We start from the raw sequence: 21,020 nt of genomic DNA, 5'->3' as shown, positions 1-21,020 counted from the left end.
CCCACCAAATCATGTATAACAAACAACATTCTTTACATGATTTCCAGCTGTAACATATGGACATTACTACAAGAACGAACACAATTTCAAATACATCATCAATAAACTTTCGCAAATACGCCTGATGTGACAGTATTGATTGAAACATCAATTAGTTATTTTCTAATAGAACTACAAGCTTTTGAACAGGTCGCTCAACTACGTGAGGTTTGTGTGCTGTTCCCTGCTTCTTTATTAAGCCTCGATCGCCAACTTGAAGCTTGACTCTGCGGACCAAACCGTCATCTTCTTCTGGAGCTTCAACCACTCGAGCCAGTTGCCACTGATTTCTGGGAAGCATGTCTTCTTTGATAATGACTATGTCATTGACTCTAAGATTTCGACGTGGTAGGTGCCATTTCTGTCTCATAGATATGTTCAGAAGGTACTCTCTTTTCCATCTACTCCAAAACTGCTCAGTGAGATACTGGACTCTGCGCCAACGTTTCCTTGCATATAAGTCCTCTTTCACAAACTTTCCTGGTGGAGGCAGTGCAACCTTTGATTTCATCAATATGAGGTGATTTGGAGTTAGAGGTTCAGGAGATTTAGGATCATTGATTCCATCGACGCTCAGTGGTCGACCATTAACTATAAACATCGCCTCATAGAATAGAGTTCTTAGAGAGCTGTCATCCAGCCTGCCTTGGCATTGAGCAATGGTGGCATTGAGAACATTGCGGATGGTTCGAATCTGTCGTTCCCACACACCTCCGGCATGGCTAGCAGATGGGGCATTGAAGACGAACTCACACTGTTTATTGGCAAGGAATGCTTCTAAGGCATCCATGTCACATTGTTTAAGAGACTCTCTTAGCTCATTTTTGGCTCCAATAAAGTTTGTACCCTGGTCACTGTACAACTTACAAACAGCTCCTCTTAAGCTGATGAAACATCTCAGAGCGTTGATGAAAGAGTCAGTAGAAAGATCCTCAAGCATCTCAATGTGGACTGCACGTGAGGAAAGACATGTAAAGAGGAGTCCGTATCTTTTATGCTCTTTGCGACCTTGTTTTGTGACAAATGGTCCGAAACAGTCCATTCCACAATACATGAAAGGATCTGATATTTCAACTCGTTCCTTTGGAAGTTCAGACATGCGTTGTTCTTCTGGTGAACGTCTTAGTTTTCGACATTGAACACATTTGCTTATTAGTTTTGCAACTTCCTTGCTCCCACCAATCACCCAAAATCCGTTCGATCTGATTTCCATGAGAGTTTGGCTTCTACCTTGATGACAAATCTGTGCATGAAAATGAGCAATGATCAACTTTGTAATGTGATGGTCTTTCGGGAGGATGATGGGGTGCTTAAGTCCCTGACAGAGTGTTGACTTCTTCAGTCTTCCTCCAACACGGAGAAGTCCTTGATCTAGCACTGGATCTACTCTAAAGAGGGGACTTGAACTCGGAAGGTTATCTCCCACCTTCAACACTTCCATCTCTTGAGAAAAGGCCTGCTGCTGAAGGAGCTTTATTATTGTGTCAGCAGCTGTTTTCCGTTCATCTACTGTTACAAAGTTTCCATACTGGGCTTTGCTGGATCTCAATCTTTTTATCCTTGCAACCACTTTAAGGAGCATTGACCAGCTTGAAAACCTTGACAAACGGCTGAGGATATTGTCTTGTTCATTTGTTTGAGTTGTGAGAGCTTTGACTGCTTTGACTTCTGGATCCCCTACTAACAACACAGCTGAGGGGCTGGGTGCATATGAAATGTCATGTTCCCACAGAAACTTTGGACCAGACAACCAACATGTTGACATGATTTCTGATGCACTGAGCCCTCTAGAGGCGTAATCTGCAGGATTCTGAGCTGTGTCAATGTAGTGCCACTGTCTGGGATCTGTAGTTTGCCTAATTAACTGAACACGGTTGGCAACGAAGACGTGGAACCGTCGTGCCTCATTGTTAATATAGGCTAAGACTACTTGGGAGTCAGTCCAAAAGAACTCTTCATTAATGCACATCTGAAGCTCTGCTTTTAGCATGCTGCTCATTCTGGCTGATGTGACTGCGGCTGAGAGTTCTAATCGTGGGATACTTGTCACCTTGGTAGGTGCGACTCTTGCCTTAGCCATAACAAGACTACAGTGGACCTTCTCGTTGCTGAGGTACCTAATATAGGAGCATGCACCATATCCTAAATCACTAGCATCACAAAAGTGGTGCAGTTCCACCTTTACAATGTCTGTTAGTTCTGGTGGGTGGTAACATCTAGGCACTGCAACCGATTTTAGTCTTTCCAACCCATCTTTCCAGTCCTCCCACCGTGAACGTAAGTTGTCAGGAAGGGGGTCATCCCATTCAATGCCTCTGCGACACAGTTCCTGTAGGATATCTTTGCCTCTTAAGGTGAAGGGAGCTACGAACCCTAGTGGGTCGTACAGGGATGAGATCACTGACAGTATGCTCCGGCGAGTAGGAGGTTGGTCCTTAGTGTTTATTTTGAAACTGAAAGTGTCATTTTTGATTGACCACTGAGATCGAGCGGTTCTGTGGTGTCTGCTCTGTCTGAGGGTTCCAGCTGGGAAAGCGCATCACTTTGGTTTGAGTTGAACTTGTGCAAATGTAGACCGCCAAGTCTACAAAGTGCTTGTGTTTCGGTGATGAGTTCTTGTGCCTCTTTAACTGATGGGACACTAGTTAGACCATCGTCTACATAAAAGTTCTGTTCAACAAACTCTGAGGCCTTAGGATAGTCTGCTCTGTACTGTTGTGCCAAATATTTCAGGCCGAAATTAGCACATCCAGGGGATGAACTGGCACCGAATAGATGTACAGCCATTCTGTACTCTCTGGGTTCTTTGTCTAATTGTCCATCCTGCCACCACAGAAATCTCAGATAGTTGCGCATGTCTGGACAAACAGAGAACTGGTGGAACATTCTCTCGATATCACAGATTATGGCTACATTTTCCTTTCTGAAACGACAGAGTACCCCCACCAATGAGTTGATCATATCTGGACCTGTGAGAAGAGTGTCGTTTAATGAGACACCGAGAAATTTTGCTGAACAGTCAAAGACGACTCTTAGCTTGGCTGGTTTTTTCGGGTGATATACCCCATGGTGTGGGATGTACCATGCAGTCTTGCCTTCAGACAAAGGAGGTGCTAATTCTGCATCACCACTGCTGATAATGTCTCTCATAAAGGAACAGTAATGTTCATGATACTGTTTATCAGCCTTTAGCCTTTTCTTCAGGTGTTGCAGTCGGACTGTGGCTAACTTCTTATTGTTGGGAAGCGCTGGTGGATCATTGCCCTTGAAGGGGAGCGGCATCTCATAGTGCCCATCTGGTCTTTGTTTTATTGTATCACTGAGGATTTGTATGAAGCGAACATCATCCTGTGATACATACTTATCCTCATAGTTTCTCTCATTAAAGTCAGTCTCTAGGACTTTGAGTACATCTGTGGCTGATGGTATGGGCATTTCTTTGACTGTGATCCTGTGCACATAACTCTGGTTACCTTCTCTGTCTAGGTGAGGATTACCAGAACCAATAATACTCCATCCTAGTAGGGTTCTTTGTGCGAAAGGTTCGTTTATTTTGCCTGTGACGATCTCTAGGGGGGCTAGGGCTGATGGGCAGTCATAACCAATCAATAGACCTACTTCACAGTTCTGTAATGGCTGTAACTTGTTAGCTAAGCCTTCAAGGTGTGGCCACTGAAGTGCAGTTTCCTTGGTAGGGATATGAGACTTGTCAACTGGGATAAAGTCACGAGAGTAGACTTGTTCTATTCGGACACGAGTCTCAGAATCAAACCCACGCACCTGTAAGTTGTTGGCAAGTTTACCTGCAACGACTGTGTCGACAGAAGTCATGGTGCTAAGCTTTAACTGCACTGGTTGGGCGTCTACATTTAGTTCTGAGGCCAAATCCTCTAAAATAAAGGATGAGTCACTCTGGGTGTCAAGCAGGGCATATGTAAGTATTTCTTTCTCAGGCTCAGATGCAACTGACACAAATACTGGTACTATGCTGGATGTGGAAGATGGTTTCCTTGTTAGTACATGAGTCATAACATTATGCACTTCCTTGTTTGCACCTTCATCTGGGGATTTAGAATCCTCAGTTTTCCTTTCTTTAGGTTCATTCACTCTTTCTGTGTGTAGACAGGTGGGGTGACGCCGACCACACTTACTACAGGAGTGACGTCCTCTGCATTCTTTGGTTACATGACCCCTTCTCAAACACCCGAAGCAGAGACGATTTTCTTGAATGAAAACTTTCTTGTCATCACTAGTTTTCGCTGCAAAAGCAGGACACTTAGCTATGCCGTGCGATTCTTCTTTGCAAAACAAACATGGGGGTTTAGGTCTAGAAGTAGATACTGGGATTGGTGGAGACTTTGGTTGGATGGTAGTACTGAGTGCCTTCGCTCTTTTAACGTGCCGCTCTTCTGATGCCCTTTCGTTTATTAGGAATGGTGAGGCAACAGGATTGCAAACTACTTTAGCTTCATTTTGTATGAACTTTGTAAAGCGAGCGAAGTTGGGGTAGTCTTGGCTTTTGTCTAGCTCCTCCACCACAATGCGGCTCCATCTCTGCACTATCCACTCAGGCAGTTTTCTTAGAAGCTTGTGATTTTCCTCACAATCATTAAGGATCTCTAGGCCTTTGACTTGAGGGATAGCCTCTGCACAGCTTTGGAGAAAATCTGCAAACTCCCTCAGTGCTTTAGAATCATTGGCAGCTATTTTAGGCCATTTTGTGAGTTTAGCCCTAAAGGCTCTTTGGATAACAAATGGGCTGCCATACCTTTCCTCTAAAACGCTCCAAATGCCTGCGTATGCCTGCTCACTGTTGCGGAAGAAATATCCCTCTACTGCCTTTCGTGCTTCACCTGCAAGATAGCTCTTTAGATACAACATTTTCTCACACACAGTTAAAGGTTTGTCACCAATTAGTGCCATAAAGGATACCTTCCAATCCATAAACTTTAGGGGGTCGCCACTAAAGATGGTGGGCTCAGGTACAGGAAGCCTGTTTAGGGTAAGAGAGTTGGCGAGGGCTTGAACTAAGCTAAGTTCTTCACGTTCTGGAGTAGTATTGTGAGGTCTAAATGTTAGTGCTTGTGGATTTAAAGAGAGCCGTGGTGCGATGTTGGGGAGATTTGCGGAATTTTCTAAGTTGTAGCAGGACACTTGATCATGACTTTCAATGTCATTTTGAGCGCTAAGGGCTCTTACTCGTGCAGCTGCTACTTTCACTTCACTGTCTGCCTTTAACTGTTGAAGTTTAGTCTTTTCCTCCTCCAACTTTGCCTTTGTTTCCACTTCCTTTATTTTCCACTCATTTTCCATTTGGCTGATCTTGGTTTCCTGTGCCAATATTTCTTGTGTGGCCTTTGCTTGTTCCACTTTGGCTGCAAGTTCAGCTTCTGCTTCCACCTCACGACTGCCAGTAGAATCTGCCTTTGAGCGTGCAACTGAACCCTCTGGGAACGACGTTTCAGTTTTTGTATCACCAAACACAGAACCATAGTCCCTTTTGTTTAACATCACTCGTACTCTTTCCTTTTCAAGGCGATCGTTAAAGAGCTGATCGATATTTTCCTGTCGTTTAGCAACAACTTCACAAATGTCAGTTGTAAGCACTGCACAAGCATCCATTCGCTTAACAATGTCGGGCGTCATGGATTGGCTGCGGCGAATGGGTTCATAATGCTGTTGTACTACAGCGTGCTTGTCTCTTATGTCATGACTGGCATTGTTTAGCTCTTCAGGTGAGCAGAAAGTTTTCAGCTTTGTTCTGATTTCTTTAGCTGCCTTCTTCCAAGTGTCATAAGCTTTGTTAAATGCCTTCTCATTTTTCTTTGCCTCATATTCCTGCATTTCTTTACCCTTTTCAGTTAAATGCCTTTCACGATTGCTGGATCTTACTCCTTGTTGCTCTGAGTCGTCGGCTTCTTCAGCAGCGTTCAACATTTTGTTACTGTAATGTGTATGTTGCTCTATGCGATAACGTCTGGACTTAAACTTACGTGAGTGTTACTTTTGGAAACAATGCTCACATCAGACGTTTACATCACATAAATAAACAGATTAGCACCCACATATTAGACAAAATGTAACTGTAAATACCGCTGATATACGTTACTTTCAAGAAGAATAAACCCATACAATTTAAAGATTGCAATTACTCAGTGCAATGCAGTATACCTTTAAGGCTGTAACCACAAAAATATTTAAGGCAAGTAATTCTGAATTAGAGTGCAGAGTCCTGTTATCGGCAAAGTCCTTAATGGGCATAATACCTGCACCTTCGTAAAGTGACCATCAGAGTTCAAAGGGGAGGTAGGCAATGAAGCAAAGATGATTTTGACTGGTGTAGAAATCTCTCACAGCTGACACACGGACCCACCTCGTGGCACGGGCTGCACTCATCTGGCATGGGAGCTAGCAAGTAGCCTTCGCTCAGCGACCGAGTTTTCACTGTAGCAGTCCCTCGGACCAAGGAAGAAAGAGAGAGAGCCTCGACGGGTGCAGTAATTTTTACTTTGAGATTCATTCAGAATCTAACAGTGCTGAGGTGCACCAATGCACCGTGAAAACTAAACAGAAACACAAAATACATTTTCTTAGACGCTTATTACAAATATGAACTCAAATAATGCAGAAAATACAACAAAATATCAGTTAAGCAAACAAATACAACTTAAAACATGTACCTCGCTCCGCATTCCAAGGGCTGCAAATTGTTAATTTCGCTAGAGTCCGGTATCACGCTGCTTCACACTTCATTGAGAGCTGCCTACTGGGACATGTGCGCCACAAAACCGGTCTGAGCTGGAAGTGCAGCTTGCCGCTAACTAAACAACAGAGCCCTCTACTGGACACTACGCGTAGCTGTTCAGGCTTAGATCAATAAACAAAACTGGACCTTTACAGGGGCCCTGCCTGTCCTCGTTGGATAAGCTCCACCCCTTTTCCATAAGACGGAGACATTTGTATGAAAATAGATGGGCAGTAAAATAAAAAATATTATGGATGACTCTGTAAATCAAAGTCGGCCTGAGGCAGAAGCAGAAACCATGAGGAGCACAGCACCACTCCCAGAAGGGCACGAAGTGAAGCCATAGCTGCTGAAGAGTGAAGACGTGATGATGGAGGAGATCACAGATGAAGATCTGCTGCCTGCTGACTCTTTATATAGAAGAGTGAGACTATCTCCCCACCAGCAGCTGCACTTATACAAACCCCAGGTGCTGGGATGGCTTTGAACATGTGACATTTTCTGCAAACACATGGACAGTTTCATAAGCACAAAGATTATTCCTGCAGCGGCAGAATCGTATCCACTGTGTGAGAGGTGAACGTCAGACAGTTCTTAGAAAATGTAGTTTCTCTTTAAGCTTTTAACGTCTCTTTTACCCCCATTTGTCTAAAACTACTTGACAGCCCTTCATGTCAGAGGTTTATTACCTGTGCAGGATGGAGCACATGGTCTCAGTCAGGCTGGACACGATCACTCCTACAGGAAGTAAATGTGATTTTATTTCACCTGTGAAATGATGAAAAACAGCAGAATAGCTCACGCTAACAAACGGGTGTTGAAATGTTTCATTTTCTGCTGTTTCACAGGTCAAAAAGGGCGTCGAAGCAAACTGAAGCTGAGCTGCTGCTGCTGTTGTAGTGCAGCATCTGCTGTGTGCTTCATCAGAGAACCTTCTGTACACAGCAGACAGAGGCTGCTGCCACTGAAGTCCATCTGCTAGAGAGCTTTAAACACTGGTTATTGAAGTGGCTTTGATGATACTGATACACAGTCTTTGCTGCTGTCACAGGACAGGGATCCACCAGGGAGTAGTTGTCAGGATAAAGAGCCTTCGCTTCTCTAAATATAAACTGGATACTTGTAGGAAACTTTGGGAAGCAGCATTTTTCCTCATATCGTCTAAACTGAAGTTAGCTCAGGTGCTTCTTCCATACTTGCTCTGCAGAAAGCCAAAGAGTTTGGAGCTCTGCAAACATTTGCAGCACAGCTGGATGTTTGTAACTTTGGTCACCTCTGTATCATCCCTCAGATTCTTTCTGCACAGCTTTGAAACCACGACAGCACGAGTGATGCTGAGGAGACGTCCAGTTTAAACAGACCTTTATTCCTGGAACACAAACACATGAAGTGATGCTGCTAAAGAAGAACATTTAATCGCACTAATGAATCAAGCATCTGTTTGTCTGTCAGTCTGTCAACAGTTCCTCTGATCGACTTCAGACTTGGTGGGTATTTTGTTTTTGCAGCGGTCAAAGTCGATCAGCGTGTTGCTTTGTCTGCTGTAAATCTGCCTGTACAAAGGGAAACATGCATGTTTTAGATGCAAACTCACAACATGGCTGCATTTTTGTGATTATGTGTATTTTATATTGATTTATTCTATTATGTTTTGTATATGAATCTTTACAAGTGTGTCGATACAAAGGCTTGATTAAAACAAAGGTCTCAGCTGTGCTGTTAGGGATGCTCTCATATTTGTTTCAAATGTAATAAATCAAAGGATTTCAGGCTTTTCATCCTTTTTATTTGTTTGGTTCTAACAGCAGCTGGATAAAAACATGCAGGTGATGAATATAATTGTGTGATATTATGAGCATTGTGAATAAAGAAAGAGCAGAGATAGTAAAAAGGAAACAGGTGATGGACGTGAGATTTTCAGAACAAAAGCTCCTCAGTGAGACGATCACCTGGACACAAGGTCAGGCAGCTGGGACTCATCTAGAGAGCAAAATGGAAAAGTGATCTGTGCAGAACATCACTGTTGATTGCAGTTATTTACATCAGACTTCTTCTCTGAGATAAGAGCACCGTTTCTGGGAAAGATGACAGTATTTCCAGGCTGGATGCTGTTTGCAGGGAGAACTGAATGAAAGTCTCCTGCACCTCAGCGCTGAGGTCCACACCTGTGAACACAGATGAGGTCAATCTGCTGCAGCACGTAGAGCTTTACTGATCAGCAGGTTCAAAGGATTCAGCAGAGCGTAGAGTCAGAGCTAAACGCCACATCACCATAGAGTTTGTTAACAACAGCTTTCTTTGCCCTTTGTCTCGATGGACTGAATCAGGGATACTCGTCATACTTCACCTCAACCACGTCACTGAGAGACCCCAGCCTGACACAGCAGCAGAGATGATGAAAGCAGAAACAGCAAACAGATGCTTCAGTTGTGTTTCTCTGTGTGTGCGCTCACGCCCACTTGTGTGTGTGAACTTTCCACGTACCTCAGCTTGTTTCTCCAACATGAGCCATCAGGGCTGAAAAACATCACTAACACATGAATTCTTTCTCTTTTTGTTATCACCTGTGATCATGTGTCTCATGTTTCTGTCATTCACCAGTTCTTGTATAGTTACGTGTAACTAGACTTCTGTGGGACGTAAATGATTGTTTTGTATGCAGATCTGTACAAAGGATGGAAACACTTGATTACAAAGGAGATCTCAGCTGTGTTGTTGTGGATGGACTTCAACGTATTTGTTAAAAAAGAGAATAAAGCAAAGTGTTTTAGCTGTTTGGGAGTTTTTGTTTGATTCAATTCAGTTTTATTTCTATGGAGTCAAATAATAAGAAAGGCTCTAGAACAGCCCTGAGTTTGTCCAGGTGACACTCCTCTGAAGAACAAAGACAAAGAGGAAGAAGGGGACTCGTTTTCAAGTCTTGTTTCTTTCAAAATAAAAGCTGAAATGTTTTGGAAGCATGATAATATTTCAGCCAGGATGCCGTCTCCAAGGAGACCTGCACCTCAGCGCTGAGCTCCACATCACGCCCTGTGAAAGCACAGATATAAATCTGCTGCAGTGAGAAGAACTTTACCCAACACAAGTGTAGAAGTAGACATTTGACTTTACCTACAACCTGTTAACAACAAAGCTTTCATTGCCTCTGTTGTTGATGTCATGTAGGACTAATCATACTTCACATCAGCCATGCACACGTCAGAGGATCTCCAGGCTCTCAGTAATAAAGCCAAGCAGATGATGTGAACATAGCAATAGTAAAACATGCATCATAATCAGCTGTATGTGTCGACTATGTGGCACCTCAGTCTTGTTGGCATGAAGAAAAGTTGTGTAACATGTAGCATAAGGGCTGCAAAGACATCATGTAGACAGCAGTCGTCTGTTAGTCGTAACGTATCTCCTGTTAAAGAGTTAAATGTGCGTTCTCCATCTCTGTCCTCTCACAGCTCGCCGTACACCAACTCCAGCTGTGGTAACCATGGCTGTGCCCATCAACACGCTGAAGCTGAGACGCCACCCGTCACTATGGCGACTCCAATAGGGTTACCTGTCAGCTGTGGACGCATGAAAGGAAAACAGCAGAAACACAGACATGTTTACTGGAACATTTCCTATTGACAGCTTTATGGAAAAGTGGGTTTAAACACTTTTCTATGTTTTATTTTGTTTATTTATGGATTTATTGTGAAAGGAATTTCAAAGGTTTAATTTGACCTTTCCCCTGTTTTTCATACAGACTGGAGACGAATGGATGGTGCTTTCTTTGTTTGTCTAAAGATAATGAATAAAACTCTACACACATCTTAAACCACCCTCCTTTCTATATATTTTGTTATATAAATGGAAAGTATATAAGACACAAACTGAGCTTATATGATACTAAGGACCCTGGAGGTCAGTCCACCTTTATAATTCAGCACAGCCTGGAGTCTTGGTCTTTTCTTGGATGTTGGTTCCCTTTGTTTCCATCCTCTGTTAAGATGTTTCAGTAATGTTGAGGTCTGGGGAGGCCAATCCATGGCTGACGTCCTGTGATGCTGCATTAGCAGTTTGTTCATAGTGAAAAATGAAGCCACTGCCAATCAGACATTTGCACAGTGGATCAACTTCTGATGGTACTGTCCTGAATTCCACACCTATAATATGTTTGCACGTACTGATGAATATGTGCAGCTGATTTTCAGTCCAGTTCCTGTGTGACAGACGCCAGTCTTTCTGCCTGTGTCCTTCCTTAACAATAGAGCCATCCTTCCACTGAGACTGTTTCTGATGAGGCTTCACTGAGCAGTAGATGGATCCCTCAGCTCATCTAATCGTCCTATTTCTAACACATGACTGTCAGAAACTGTTAATCTGCTGCAGCTCTTTAACTCCTCCACTTCTTTTTTTGTAATCTCTTAGTTTCCTCATCTTTTAAGGTGGCACTGCACACCAGATCCAAAGTCAACATGCTGTTATATGATGGAGTTGAACCTGTAATGGAGTTTGATTTAAACCAATCAGCAATTAAGTGAATGATGATGAGCAAAGATGGTGGAGGTGGTGGATGAAGACCCGGACAGCTGTGGTTGGCTCCTCGTATAGAGCAGAGTGAGGTTGTGTTTGCACATTATTATAAAACCATGTTCACCATATAGTTTAGCTGCAGACAATAACATGATTTCTTTGCTGTGGTGATTTTATTCCACTTTGGTAAAATGGGAAACCATCATTTCTTGCTGTAATTCACACATTATTCCAAGAGCCTCAACACGAGCCTTGTAGTCCGACCATATATAGACAAATCAATAGCTGTGTTTGTAACAGCTCATGAACATGAATCGTTCCACATTACTTTGAAATCATTGTAAACTAAACTGGAATAAATGAGTGTTTATATATAGTTTTGTCTCAGCTGTTCATACACAGTGTTTCAGTTCTTATCAGAGTCCCACCGTCTCACTGTGGTGAACCTTTAGCTCTGTTGTAAGCGTGTTGTTAGACCAGGTTTCCCTCATTTAAAAATAATCTCTCATTAGAAATGGACATGATGTCTAAGACATAGAAATGCTTATTATGGGTTCACTTGATGTCACTGAAAAGATGCACATGGGTAACGTGCAGGCCGTCCAGCTCCGAGGTTTATCTCCTCACCTCGAGTCTGCGACACTCTCCGTGTCCTCTCAGATAAGGGCGCGCACATTTCTGCACCATCTTCTAAATTACAAAGAGCGATTCACAAAACAGAAGCTCACAAAACACTCATCACAAACCAAAAATGGCTCCACTGAGCGTCAAACTGTCACCAGAATTTACTGATAATCTAAAGACTCACAGAACTCATTTTGTCTCATTGTGTCTTAGTTTGAGACATAAGTGCATGATCATAATACTGTGTAGTTAGATGAGACAGAGCTGATGCTTGCTCTTAATTATCCTCTTCATGTTTCCCGAGCCTCAGCAGTGGAAGCTACCATGGATAGAAAGACTATGACTCATCTTAAATCTCAAATCTTTGTCTCCAAAGAGCTGCTGATGTGTCCGATATGATCCACAAGCTTAAACTAGGATTATAAGTGTGTGCAGTGATGTGTGTGAAACCTCTGAGGACTCACACGTGTGTGCTTCAGCCCACACACACATATGAAGCACTGCGACCTCACACAGAAGTGTTTTACACATCCAGCCTGAATCCTGATCATTTCTACAGTTTATTAAGTTCAGCTTCACCTGAACATCAGTGATGAAGCTGCTCTGACTCCATCACAGCTCACAGCTGTTGGAATGAGTCAAACAATGAAGAAGGTTCAGAAACAGCTGATGATTTTACAGAAACATGATGCAAACATGAAAATGGACACATGATTTTTTATTAACAGACACCGTTTATGTTTCACTGTGCATGACGTCATCAACACTGACACCAGGGGGCGCTCATCAGCAGCCTGAGGAACTGTGATAAGGGAGGGAGACGCAGTGTTGTGTGTACTGCAGTCGGACAGAAGGAAAAACTTCCTCCTGAAAACATTTTCATCCTTCCCAAAAGTGTTTGAGTCAAATGTTACAAATATATAAATACAATAAAACACAGGGTCTTACATAAAATTAGTGATGCAGTTGTGCACTGAGCACCTTTCCAATGTTCCTTCCTCAGATGAGTCCAGCTGCTGAACACATTAACATCTGTATGTAAATGTAGCCGAGAACCAACCTGAGCACTGCTGGGAAAATACAAAGGCAACCATCAAAGTGCTGTATTATCTTATTTATTCTGAATGTTGACTTAGATCCACACCACGATTTATGAAACTATAGAACTAAAATAACAACAATCGTCTGCTTCTTTAAAATTTCTTTCATTACATCAAACCAGTGAAAACTGAAAAAAACAAAGAGCTGTTAGCATGTTCAGACCAACTTTGAGACAGAGACTGTAAAGTTCTGCACTTTAAATCCTGCCTGTGTTCCTGCAAATGATTCACACTGAAAGTATCTTAGTTTAGTATTGAGTGAGCCACAAAGCAGCCTGATAGCTTTAAAACAGGAAAAGTAAATGAAATTGACAGTTTCAGTGTAGCTGGATCTATTATTGGGGGGTCATGACCCCCGTAACCCTGCCTGGTCCTGAGGTCAAATCCACCATCTTTGTTTCAGAGCTTCATGTTCTCCCGTGTTTGTGTGCGTCCTCTCCGGTACTCCGGCTTCCTCCCACAGTCCAAACACATGCAGTTAGTGGGGTCAGGTTAGCTGTGAGTGGTTGTGTCTCTGTGTTATTCCACCTTAATCAATGACTTCCTGTTAGCATGAAGTGCTTCTGTAGGACTGATGTCATTTTCATGGTTGGATCATTTAAATGAAGCTGGACTCAGATGCAGTAAATAAGCTGATTGATCATTAATGAATAAAGCTGGTCAAACACATCACGTGGACACATGTGATTGTGTGTTGTAGTATTGATCCCAATGCTGGTATCAGTCCTGGATCAATAACACTGGATGGATGCGTTCAGCATGGAGCCCCTGAGCTGTGTTACAGACAAACATGGAAACTGACAGGTCTGTGTCATTCACAGTCTGTAACACTTCTAAACAACAGAGGCTGACCCAAGTGCCTCAGAGCCAGGCACGCTCACATCACAGCTCTCTAAATAAGCCAGTTTCAAAATAAGAGCTGAAAGCTGTGTTTGCTTGTGTTAGCTTATTATTGTGGAGACTAACATTCAGTGATCGTGTGTTCAGACTCATAATGATTACTCTCAGAAATCCTGATCTTTGTATTTACTGTGTGTTGGATCAATAACTGAGATTCATGGTATCACACAGCTGTGCTGCTGCTGATGTCAGCACATCTGGAACAATACGAGGTATCTGCTACCAGACTGAGCAGGACGTGAGACCTGTGGACTGTTTAAAGCTGTCCCTCCACAGCTCACTCAGACCTGATCCACACCTCAGTGATATTCTCTGACTTCCTCACACTCAAAAAAATCAACTAGGGCATGTGTTTGATTAACAAAGTAGTAATATGTTTACATCACATGAAGAAATCATTTTTATGCTCATTAAGTCTTCTTTCACTGTTGTGCTTGGCTGCCATGCTAATGGACAGAAACTGCCGCCTATGGTGATTTTTAAGAGAAAGACTTTGCCTAAAGAGAAGTTTCCAGCAGAAATCATCATTAAGGCAAATGAAAAGGGCTGGATGGATGAGGAAATGATGAAAGAGTGGCTGAGGGAGGTGTATGTAAGGAGACCAGGTGGTTTTTTCCACGCATCACCATCGCTGTTGATCTGTGACTCTATGCATCTCACAGCCGATGTGAAAAAAAACTAGTGAAACAAATGAACTGTGAGCTTGCTGTCATTCCGGGAGGCCTGACAAAGGAACTCCAACCGCTGGACATCGGTGTGAACCGCCCGTTCAAAGTAAGGCTGCGAGTGGCCTGGGAGCGATGGATGACCGATGGAGACCACAGTTTCACCAAGAGTGGAAGGCAGCGCCGGGCGAGTTACGCCACAATTTGCCAATGGATTGTAGATGCTTGGGCTAACATGTCTGCTGGCACTGTTGTTCGAGCTTTCGCAAAAGCCGGCATCATTTCCGAGGAGCCGCACGGCACGGAAAGTGACTCTGACGGTGAAGACAGTGAACCTGGCATGTTTGATGGAGATTTAGCGCAGCTGTTCAATTCAGACACAGAGGATGAGGACTTCCATGGGTTTGATTGATGATAAAAGTGTGAGTACCAAACTCAGTTTTGCTCCTGCTTTATTTTTAAATATGCACACTTGTATGCTTGTGTGTTGTTGATGATGACGATTACCGGCAATAGAAATGTGAGTAAGGTACCGAACTCAGGTTTGCTCCCGCTTTATTTTTAAATACGCATACGGTACTTGTATGCGCCCTATGATCCAGTGCGCCTTATGTGTGTGTTAAATACAGTAATGGCACACATAACTGAGACTGCGCCTTTTAGCACAGTGCGCCTTATGGTCGTGAAAATACGGTAGTTAAAATTTTTACCTGTGTAGTGTGGAGATTTAGAGGAGTTTTATATATAGCAGGGAGGTTGTAGACCCAAGCATTTTTCAAATGTAAGTCGGTGAATTTAATGTTTTTTTAAAAACTTAACCGGAGTCGCTAATTGTTGCAACAGAGCAAAAACTGATGAGGTTATTTTGGTGAGTTCGTTTTTTTTTTTGTTTCTGTCGACTTTGAATGAGGTGTGTTTCATGGTTATCTGCGTTGGTAGGACTGTTTTTCTTCTCTGGAGTTAGCTAACTTTGAAGAGCGGGAAAGCCGCATAGAGCCGTTACGTCTTCGCATATCGCTCCGTGAATGACAGGTTACTTTCTGCTTAACCGGAGTTGGTGATTGTTGGTAGTAGTGGTAAGACTGACCGACATGGTTTGGGTGATTTTATGAGTGTTTTATGATGCTCTATCTAAAATTCCTGTTTTTGTCAGTGGAGTTTAGTCGCGGGCAACCGCATTAACTGGATTGATGAAAGGTTTAATTCAACTAAACCAGCGTTTAGGGGAGTTAATAACAAGGAGTAAGATAAAATCTGTCACAATAATTGCATGTGCATTTTCTTTTTTGTAATATATTCACTTAGTTTTCGAATTCAGAATGATTTAGGTGGATAATTGTTCGGGTTATAGTTTCTCTGGTGCTCTGCATTAAGGCTGACTAACGGTGCGTTCACACCGAACGCGATAGACGCCCCTAGCTGATCGCGTGCACATTTGCACCTCGAAGCGCGTCCAGCATGAACTGGTCGAGCTTTATATGCAATTTTCACGCGTATGAAGAAGAGATCTGGGAGGAAGTAGTGCCAGACGGTATGTTATTAAAATGGCAGCTGTCAATCTAGCGTTTGAAGAAAGAGTCTCCCTTCTCTATTTGCTGTGGAGAGCAGAGCAGTGCCTAAAGGACGTCCTCACCGTACCTGGGTCCATCAGGTCTTCCACAAGCGTGAGCAGTTTGGTGAGTTTCACCACTTGCTCCAGAAGCTCCGTCTGGATGACGGCCGCTTTCAGCTGTACCACCTTCTGTCCCTTGCCGAGTTTGAGGAGCTGCTGTCCCGCAGATTTTACCAGCTGGAGCGGTAGACGTGATAAGCGCGAATGCACAAAATGCACCACACAAACTGCAGCGCGTATTTTACTTCGCGCTTCAAAGGCGTCAGTCGTGTGAAGTAGGCAGAAAAGCGTTTTCTCAATGCAAATCTGCTTCCGAAGTTTAGCTGGACCTCCAGTCGCGCTTCATCGTGCTCCTCCATTGACTTTACATGTAAACCTGAAGCTCTGGTCGCGTCTATCGCGTTCGGTGTGTACGCACCGTAACAGTCTTCACATTTCACAGTATGTAGATATTAACACAAATTTGTCAGAGTAATAACTTTGTTTTAATTAATTTCTCTCCCCAGAAATACATCACAAAATAAAGCCACATTCCCATGCTCTGAGATTCTTATGCACCTCCTCAACAATACATGGTAAGTTCATGTTTGCCTTATTATTATTATTATTATGTTATTTATTTTTTTTGGATGATGCAGAAGTTTAATCTCCTTGACGTTTTCTAATGCATATTTCATTTTTTATCAGTGACGTGTATGTGGCAGTGCAAGCATTGTGTTACCAGAGAGAGCAGCAGGTACAAATTACTTCAACATTATAAACTACATCATCATTACGGAATAGGTCAACATTATCTGTGCATATATGTTAATTGTCCGTGCACATTTAAGACTTGGAGTGGACTGAACACTCATGTCTATAAAGCTCATTCATCTCAGTTTACACAGACAGCTTCAAGTTCAGTAACTTTTAAATGTGAGTTATGTGACTGCAGTGACGTCTTCTCTGAGAGAGATTTTTTTGTCCATATTGGAACACATCTGCGAAGTAACGAGACAGGTAGTTGTGTGTTTCTTGGTTGCCCTTTCAAGACAAATATTTACAATACATTTTATACACACAAGAGGAAGCATCATCCACACACACTTAAAGATTTTAAAGACAGGGTAGTTACACGTGTGGACCCAGTTCAAGTGATAGAGTCCTCTGATAACGTAAGGGCTAGCTGTTCTGAAGATGTATCCTATGGTGAATTTGAAAGTGAGTCAGTGACAGAATGTGATAATAGTGATGTTGAAAATCAGCCCGAACTAATTGAACGGAAATTAGCAGTAATATTGTTGAAATTGGAACACATATTTCATGTTCCAGCAAAAGGATTAGATGAGTTCTTAGAGGAGTTAGTTTTTCTGTTGAGTTCAGCTAGTGTACCTCTGACAAAGCGTACAATTAGAGAAATTTTTAAGAGCCTTAACCTCCATATTAGTCAGGCTGTTATTGAAGAGCTTGCAAATTCTGTATGTGTTTCTAACCCTGTGGCTAAAATATTGGGAAAGTGTGGCCCTCTTGCCACTCCTTATAAAAGAAAACTATACTACATACAAAATTTTAGGGTTGTAGAGCCTGTTGAGTATTTTTTATCGATAGACCAAAGGAAGTCATTTCAGTACAAACGCTATATAAGAACCAGTCTATTTACCATGTGGCCTTTTGGACTCTTCCAAACTAAGTATTCCTTTTTCAAACTGCTGCCTAAAAGCTAAATATTGTCATTATGGATTCCCTTTTTTCTTAGGATGACACAATACATGCAAGACGAGCATGCATCCTGAAGTCCTTGTGTGTCTACCTGAATGAAGACCATGAGAAACTTGTGAAGGAATATACGGTCAGTTACATTCACAAGTTGTTCTGTGTTATGTAATTTGCTCCAGGAGTTATGGGTAATTTCAATATATGAAATGGTAAAATGTGACACCACGTGTGAATAAAAGATATTGCAATTGGTCCTTGTTTTGTTTCATGTCAAATTTCTGAGGTGTGAAACCAGAGACATAGAATTTAGTAAATATATCAGCATATTCACGCTGATTGCTCAATTCCTTTATTTTTTTCATATCTAGACTCAAACAAATGTATTATTGTATTTTACGTCACAGAACACTGAGGCCAACACTGAAGCCATGGAACAAACTGTGATGGGAGTGTATGTCATACATCAGGAGGGTGCGGAGCCTGGAGATGACCCAGAGAACATCGGTGTCCTGATTGAAGGCGTGGAGGTTCTCACTGGTTTGAGGAGCATTGCAATTGCTTGTGCTCTGTTATTTGGACTGATATACTGTCTGAACCTAAGCTACCCACCGGAGCTCAAATGCACTTTTGAAGTCTTGCAAAAGATTATCATGAAGCTGGATGGACAGAGGTTGTCATCCAAGGCACAGTTTCTAAAAAACAAGCTAATGGGGTGAATGAGCTTGAAACAGACTCAGGCAAGCCAGATATTTTTTTTCAAGGTTTTTGCAATGCAAATATGTGTTTACTGTTTTAAAGTTTAAAATTGTAAGTTATAAAATGTTCATATAAACTATGTGGTTTGCTCTGCGGCTATTATACAAAGATTGTTTGTTCATAACTTAAAGTCTTATACAGTTTAAGTGTAAACACTGATTTTTGCCAGATGACAATTGTTACAAAGGCAAATGCACACTGGTTTTCACAAATTGTTTGAGTGGAGCAGTTATACTCAAAATTGAATGTTTTCTCCACACGTTAAATAGCATAAAGTCACTATTAATGGATACAGCCTGATTAAATGGAGGACTAATGTATGCAAGCAACATAGTAATGTTGTAATATTATAGTAATGTTGAATGTTATGTCTGAGCTTTAAATTGTGTTAAAATTCATATTGTTGTTTGCAATGCATATTTTACTACATTTTACGAAAGTTGCTTTGGGGATAATATTTTTTGTCTGCAAACTATTCAACAGACTTATTTCATTTTTATTATTAGGGTTATTTTATTGTATTTTTTCTTTCAGTCAGCATGTCTTGATCTGGAAGTTCTGTGGTCTTAGTATGAGATGGTTAAAGGGGAGAAAGCTAGGCTGAACTGGGATCCTGCCAACTGTTTTAAGAATGTTCAAGCAAAATAAAAGAGATGGTTTTGCAAGTTATCATTTATGTATGTTTCATTAATTTAATTAAAAGTAATGTTTACATAAGCAATACAAACACTAACTGAAACATGATTGGTGTAAGTACTACAGACATAAATTACATTTGTTCATTCAACAAGATTAACATTGGTGTAACAAATATTTTACTAGTTCATGTAACAAGACTGACTTTTGATGTGCCAAAGTGTTTAAACAATATAACATGAATTTAAATTAATTAGACTAACTTGGTACAAACATGTTAACTGAATAAAAATCAAATTAACTGAATGTTAATGTTTAAATTATGTTACACTTACAAACATATTTAGTGTTGAAACAACACAATCAAGATGGATTGATATAACATGATTTGTTTAGATGGAATATAGGTGGCAAGATGAAATTAAGTTCATCCAATGAATAATTTTTTTGAGTGCAGTAGAGACAGAAACCATTCAGATCTGGGACCATCAGCTGACTGATGATGTCACACAGACTGTGTTTTTCAGGAACAGTGATTCTGATGTGAGCCTGCTAGCTGACAGCAGACCTGATGAAAGCACATGTTCACATCTGTGAGGACAGACTGGACTCTTTGACTGCACCTTGGTTCTCCTCAGAGGTCTGTACAGGAGCATGTCCACCCCCACTGAAGATCTCAGTCACTGTGAAACATAGAAAGCTGCTTGTGTGGCCTCTGCCTCACATGTAGATACAGCTACAGGTTTCTCTGTCAGTCAGACTGAAACAGTGTCCTGATGCTGCATCATTCAGCTCTGTGCCCCAGTCAGCATCACTGGGAGCTACCAGTGTTTCTGCCCTTTTCCTGTAACACTACACTCAGCACAGGCTCAGCTGGTATCCAGTGTTGGACTTTGGCTTCAGCTGCTGTGATAGATCCTCTAACATAGATCAGCTCTGCTACATGTTGTTAGATAAGTGCAGCTGCTGTCATGTCCTGATGTTTCTCTGGCTCAGCAGCTTCTCCATCAGAGGTTCACATGGAGCTGATCCAGTATCTCCAGTAACTGTGTTCTGTGCCTCACTGGTTCATCCTTCTGTCTGTGTGACGTCAGTCAGATGTTGAAGTTAAACTCTGTAATCTTCACTGTGTCACAGAGTTCAGTGAGTCCCGTTATTCACAGTATCAATCAGATCATCAGAGAACAGCTGATCAGCAATCAGTGGTGCCAACAGCGCCTCCTGTGGTGAGAGGATGCAATAATGCAATGTAGCATTTTTCCACTCAACACTTGCAGTCATGGAAACTGTCTGTTGGATCTGTGTGACGTTGCTTTCTTGGTTAGAGTTCCTCACAAATGTCCAGATGATTCTTCTAATGAGGCGTCGACCATGTTTGCAGCTCTTTGGAAGAAAACGTCGCCCTTTGCCATCCTTACTTTTCTTTGACTTCTTCAAATGCAGCTGAACTCCAGCTGGTATTTTCTTGGACTTTGCAGCTGTTTCTGGTCATCAGTTCATTCCTGCAAACCTCTGAAGCTGAACAACAATGATGCTGCATTGCTGGCTGATCCCAAAAGGTTGATTCTGTTCATCTGGACGTTTTCAGAAACGTTTGCTCACTGATCAGGTGACTTCTTCAGTCTCAGCTGACTGCAGCTTTACAAGCTTACAAACAGCACATTTGCACAATGACTGAAAGCAGCAGCACCTGATATATATGATACTAATATAATACATATACATATATAATCCATACT

At 42.0% G+C, this 21,020-nt stretch overlaps 1 protein-coding gene and 1 long non-coding RNA gene across 2 annotated transcripts; both read left to right on the top strand.

Annotated features, from left to right (window-relative positions):
• Positions 1 to 6,944: 6,944 nt before the first annotated feature.
• Positions 6,945 to 10,595, top strand: LOC145428426 (uncharacterized). The gene is made up of 2 exons (XR_013908718.1): positions 6,945 to 10,420; positions 10,524 to 10,595. It is a non-coding gene; the product is annotated as an uncharacterized LOC145428426 (long non-coding RNA).
• A 4,478-nt stretch (positions 10,596 to 15,073) lies between these two features.
• LOC145428417 (uncharacterized) lies at positions 15,074 to 19,314 on the top strand. Its single transcript, XM_080300587.1, has 5 exons — positions 15,074 to 15,450; positions 16,701 to 16,769; positions 16,882 to 16,930; positions 17,930 to 18,022; positions 18,294 to 19,314. The coding sequence occupies exons 2-5, from the start codon at positions 16,747 to 16,749 to the stop codon at positions 18,603 to 18,605; spliced, it is 477 nt and encodes a 158-aa protein (XP_080156713.1). The 5' UTR covers positions 15,074 to 15,450; positions 16,701 to 16,746; the 3' UTR covers positions 18,606 to 19,314.
• The last annotated feature ends 1,706 nt before the right edge of the window (positions 19,315 to 21,020 follow it).

Source organism: Astatotilapia calliptera, chromosome 4, assembly GCF_964374335.1.
Source record: "Astatotilapia calliptera chromosome 4, fAstCal68.1, whole genome shotgun sequence".
NCBI classification, from domain to species: domain Eukaryota; kingdom Metazoa; phylum Chordata; class Actinopteri; order Cichliformes; family Cichlidae; genus Astatotilapia; species Astatotilapia calliptera.
The sequence above is the reverse complement of the archived record's forward strand: the minus strand, read 5'-3'. Positions and strand labels throughout refer to the sequence as shown.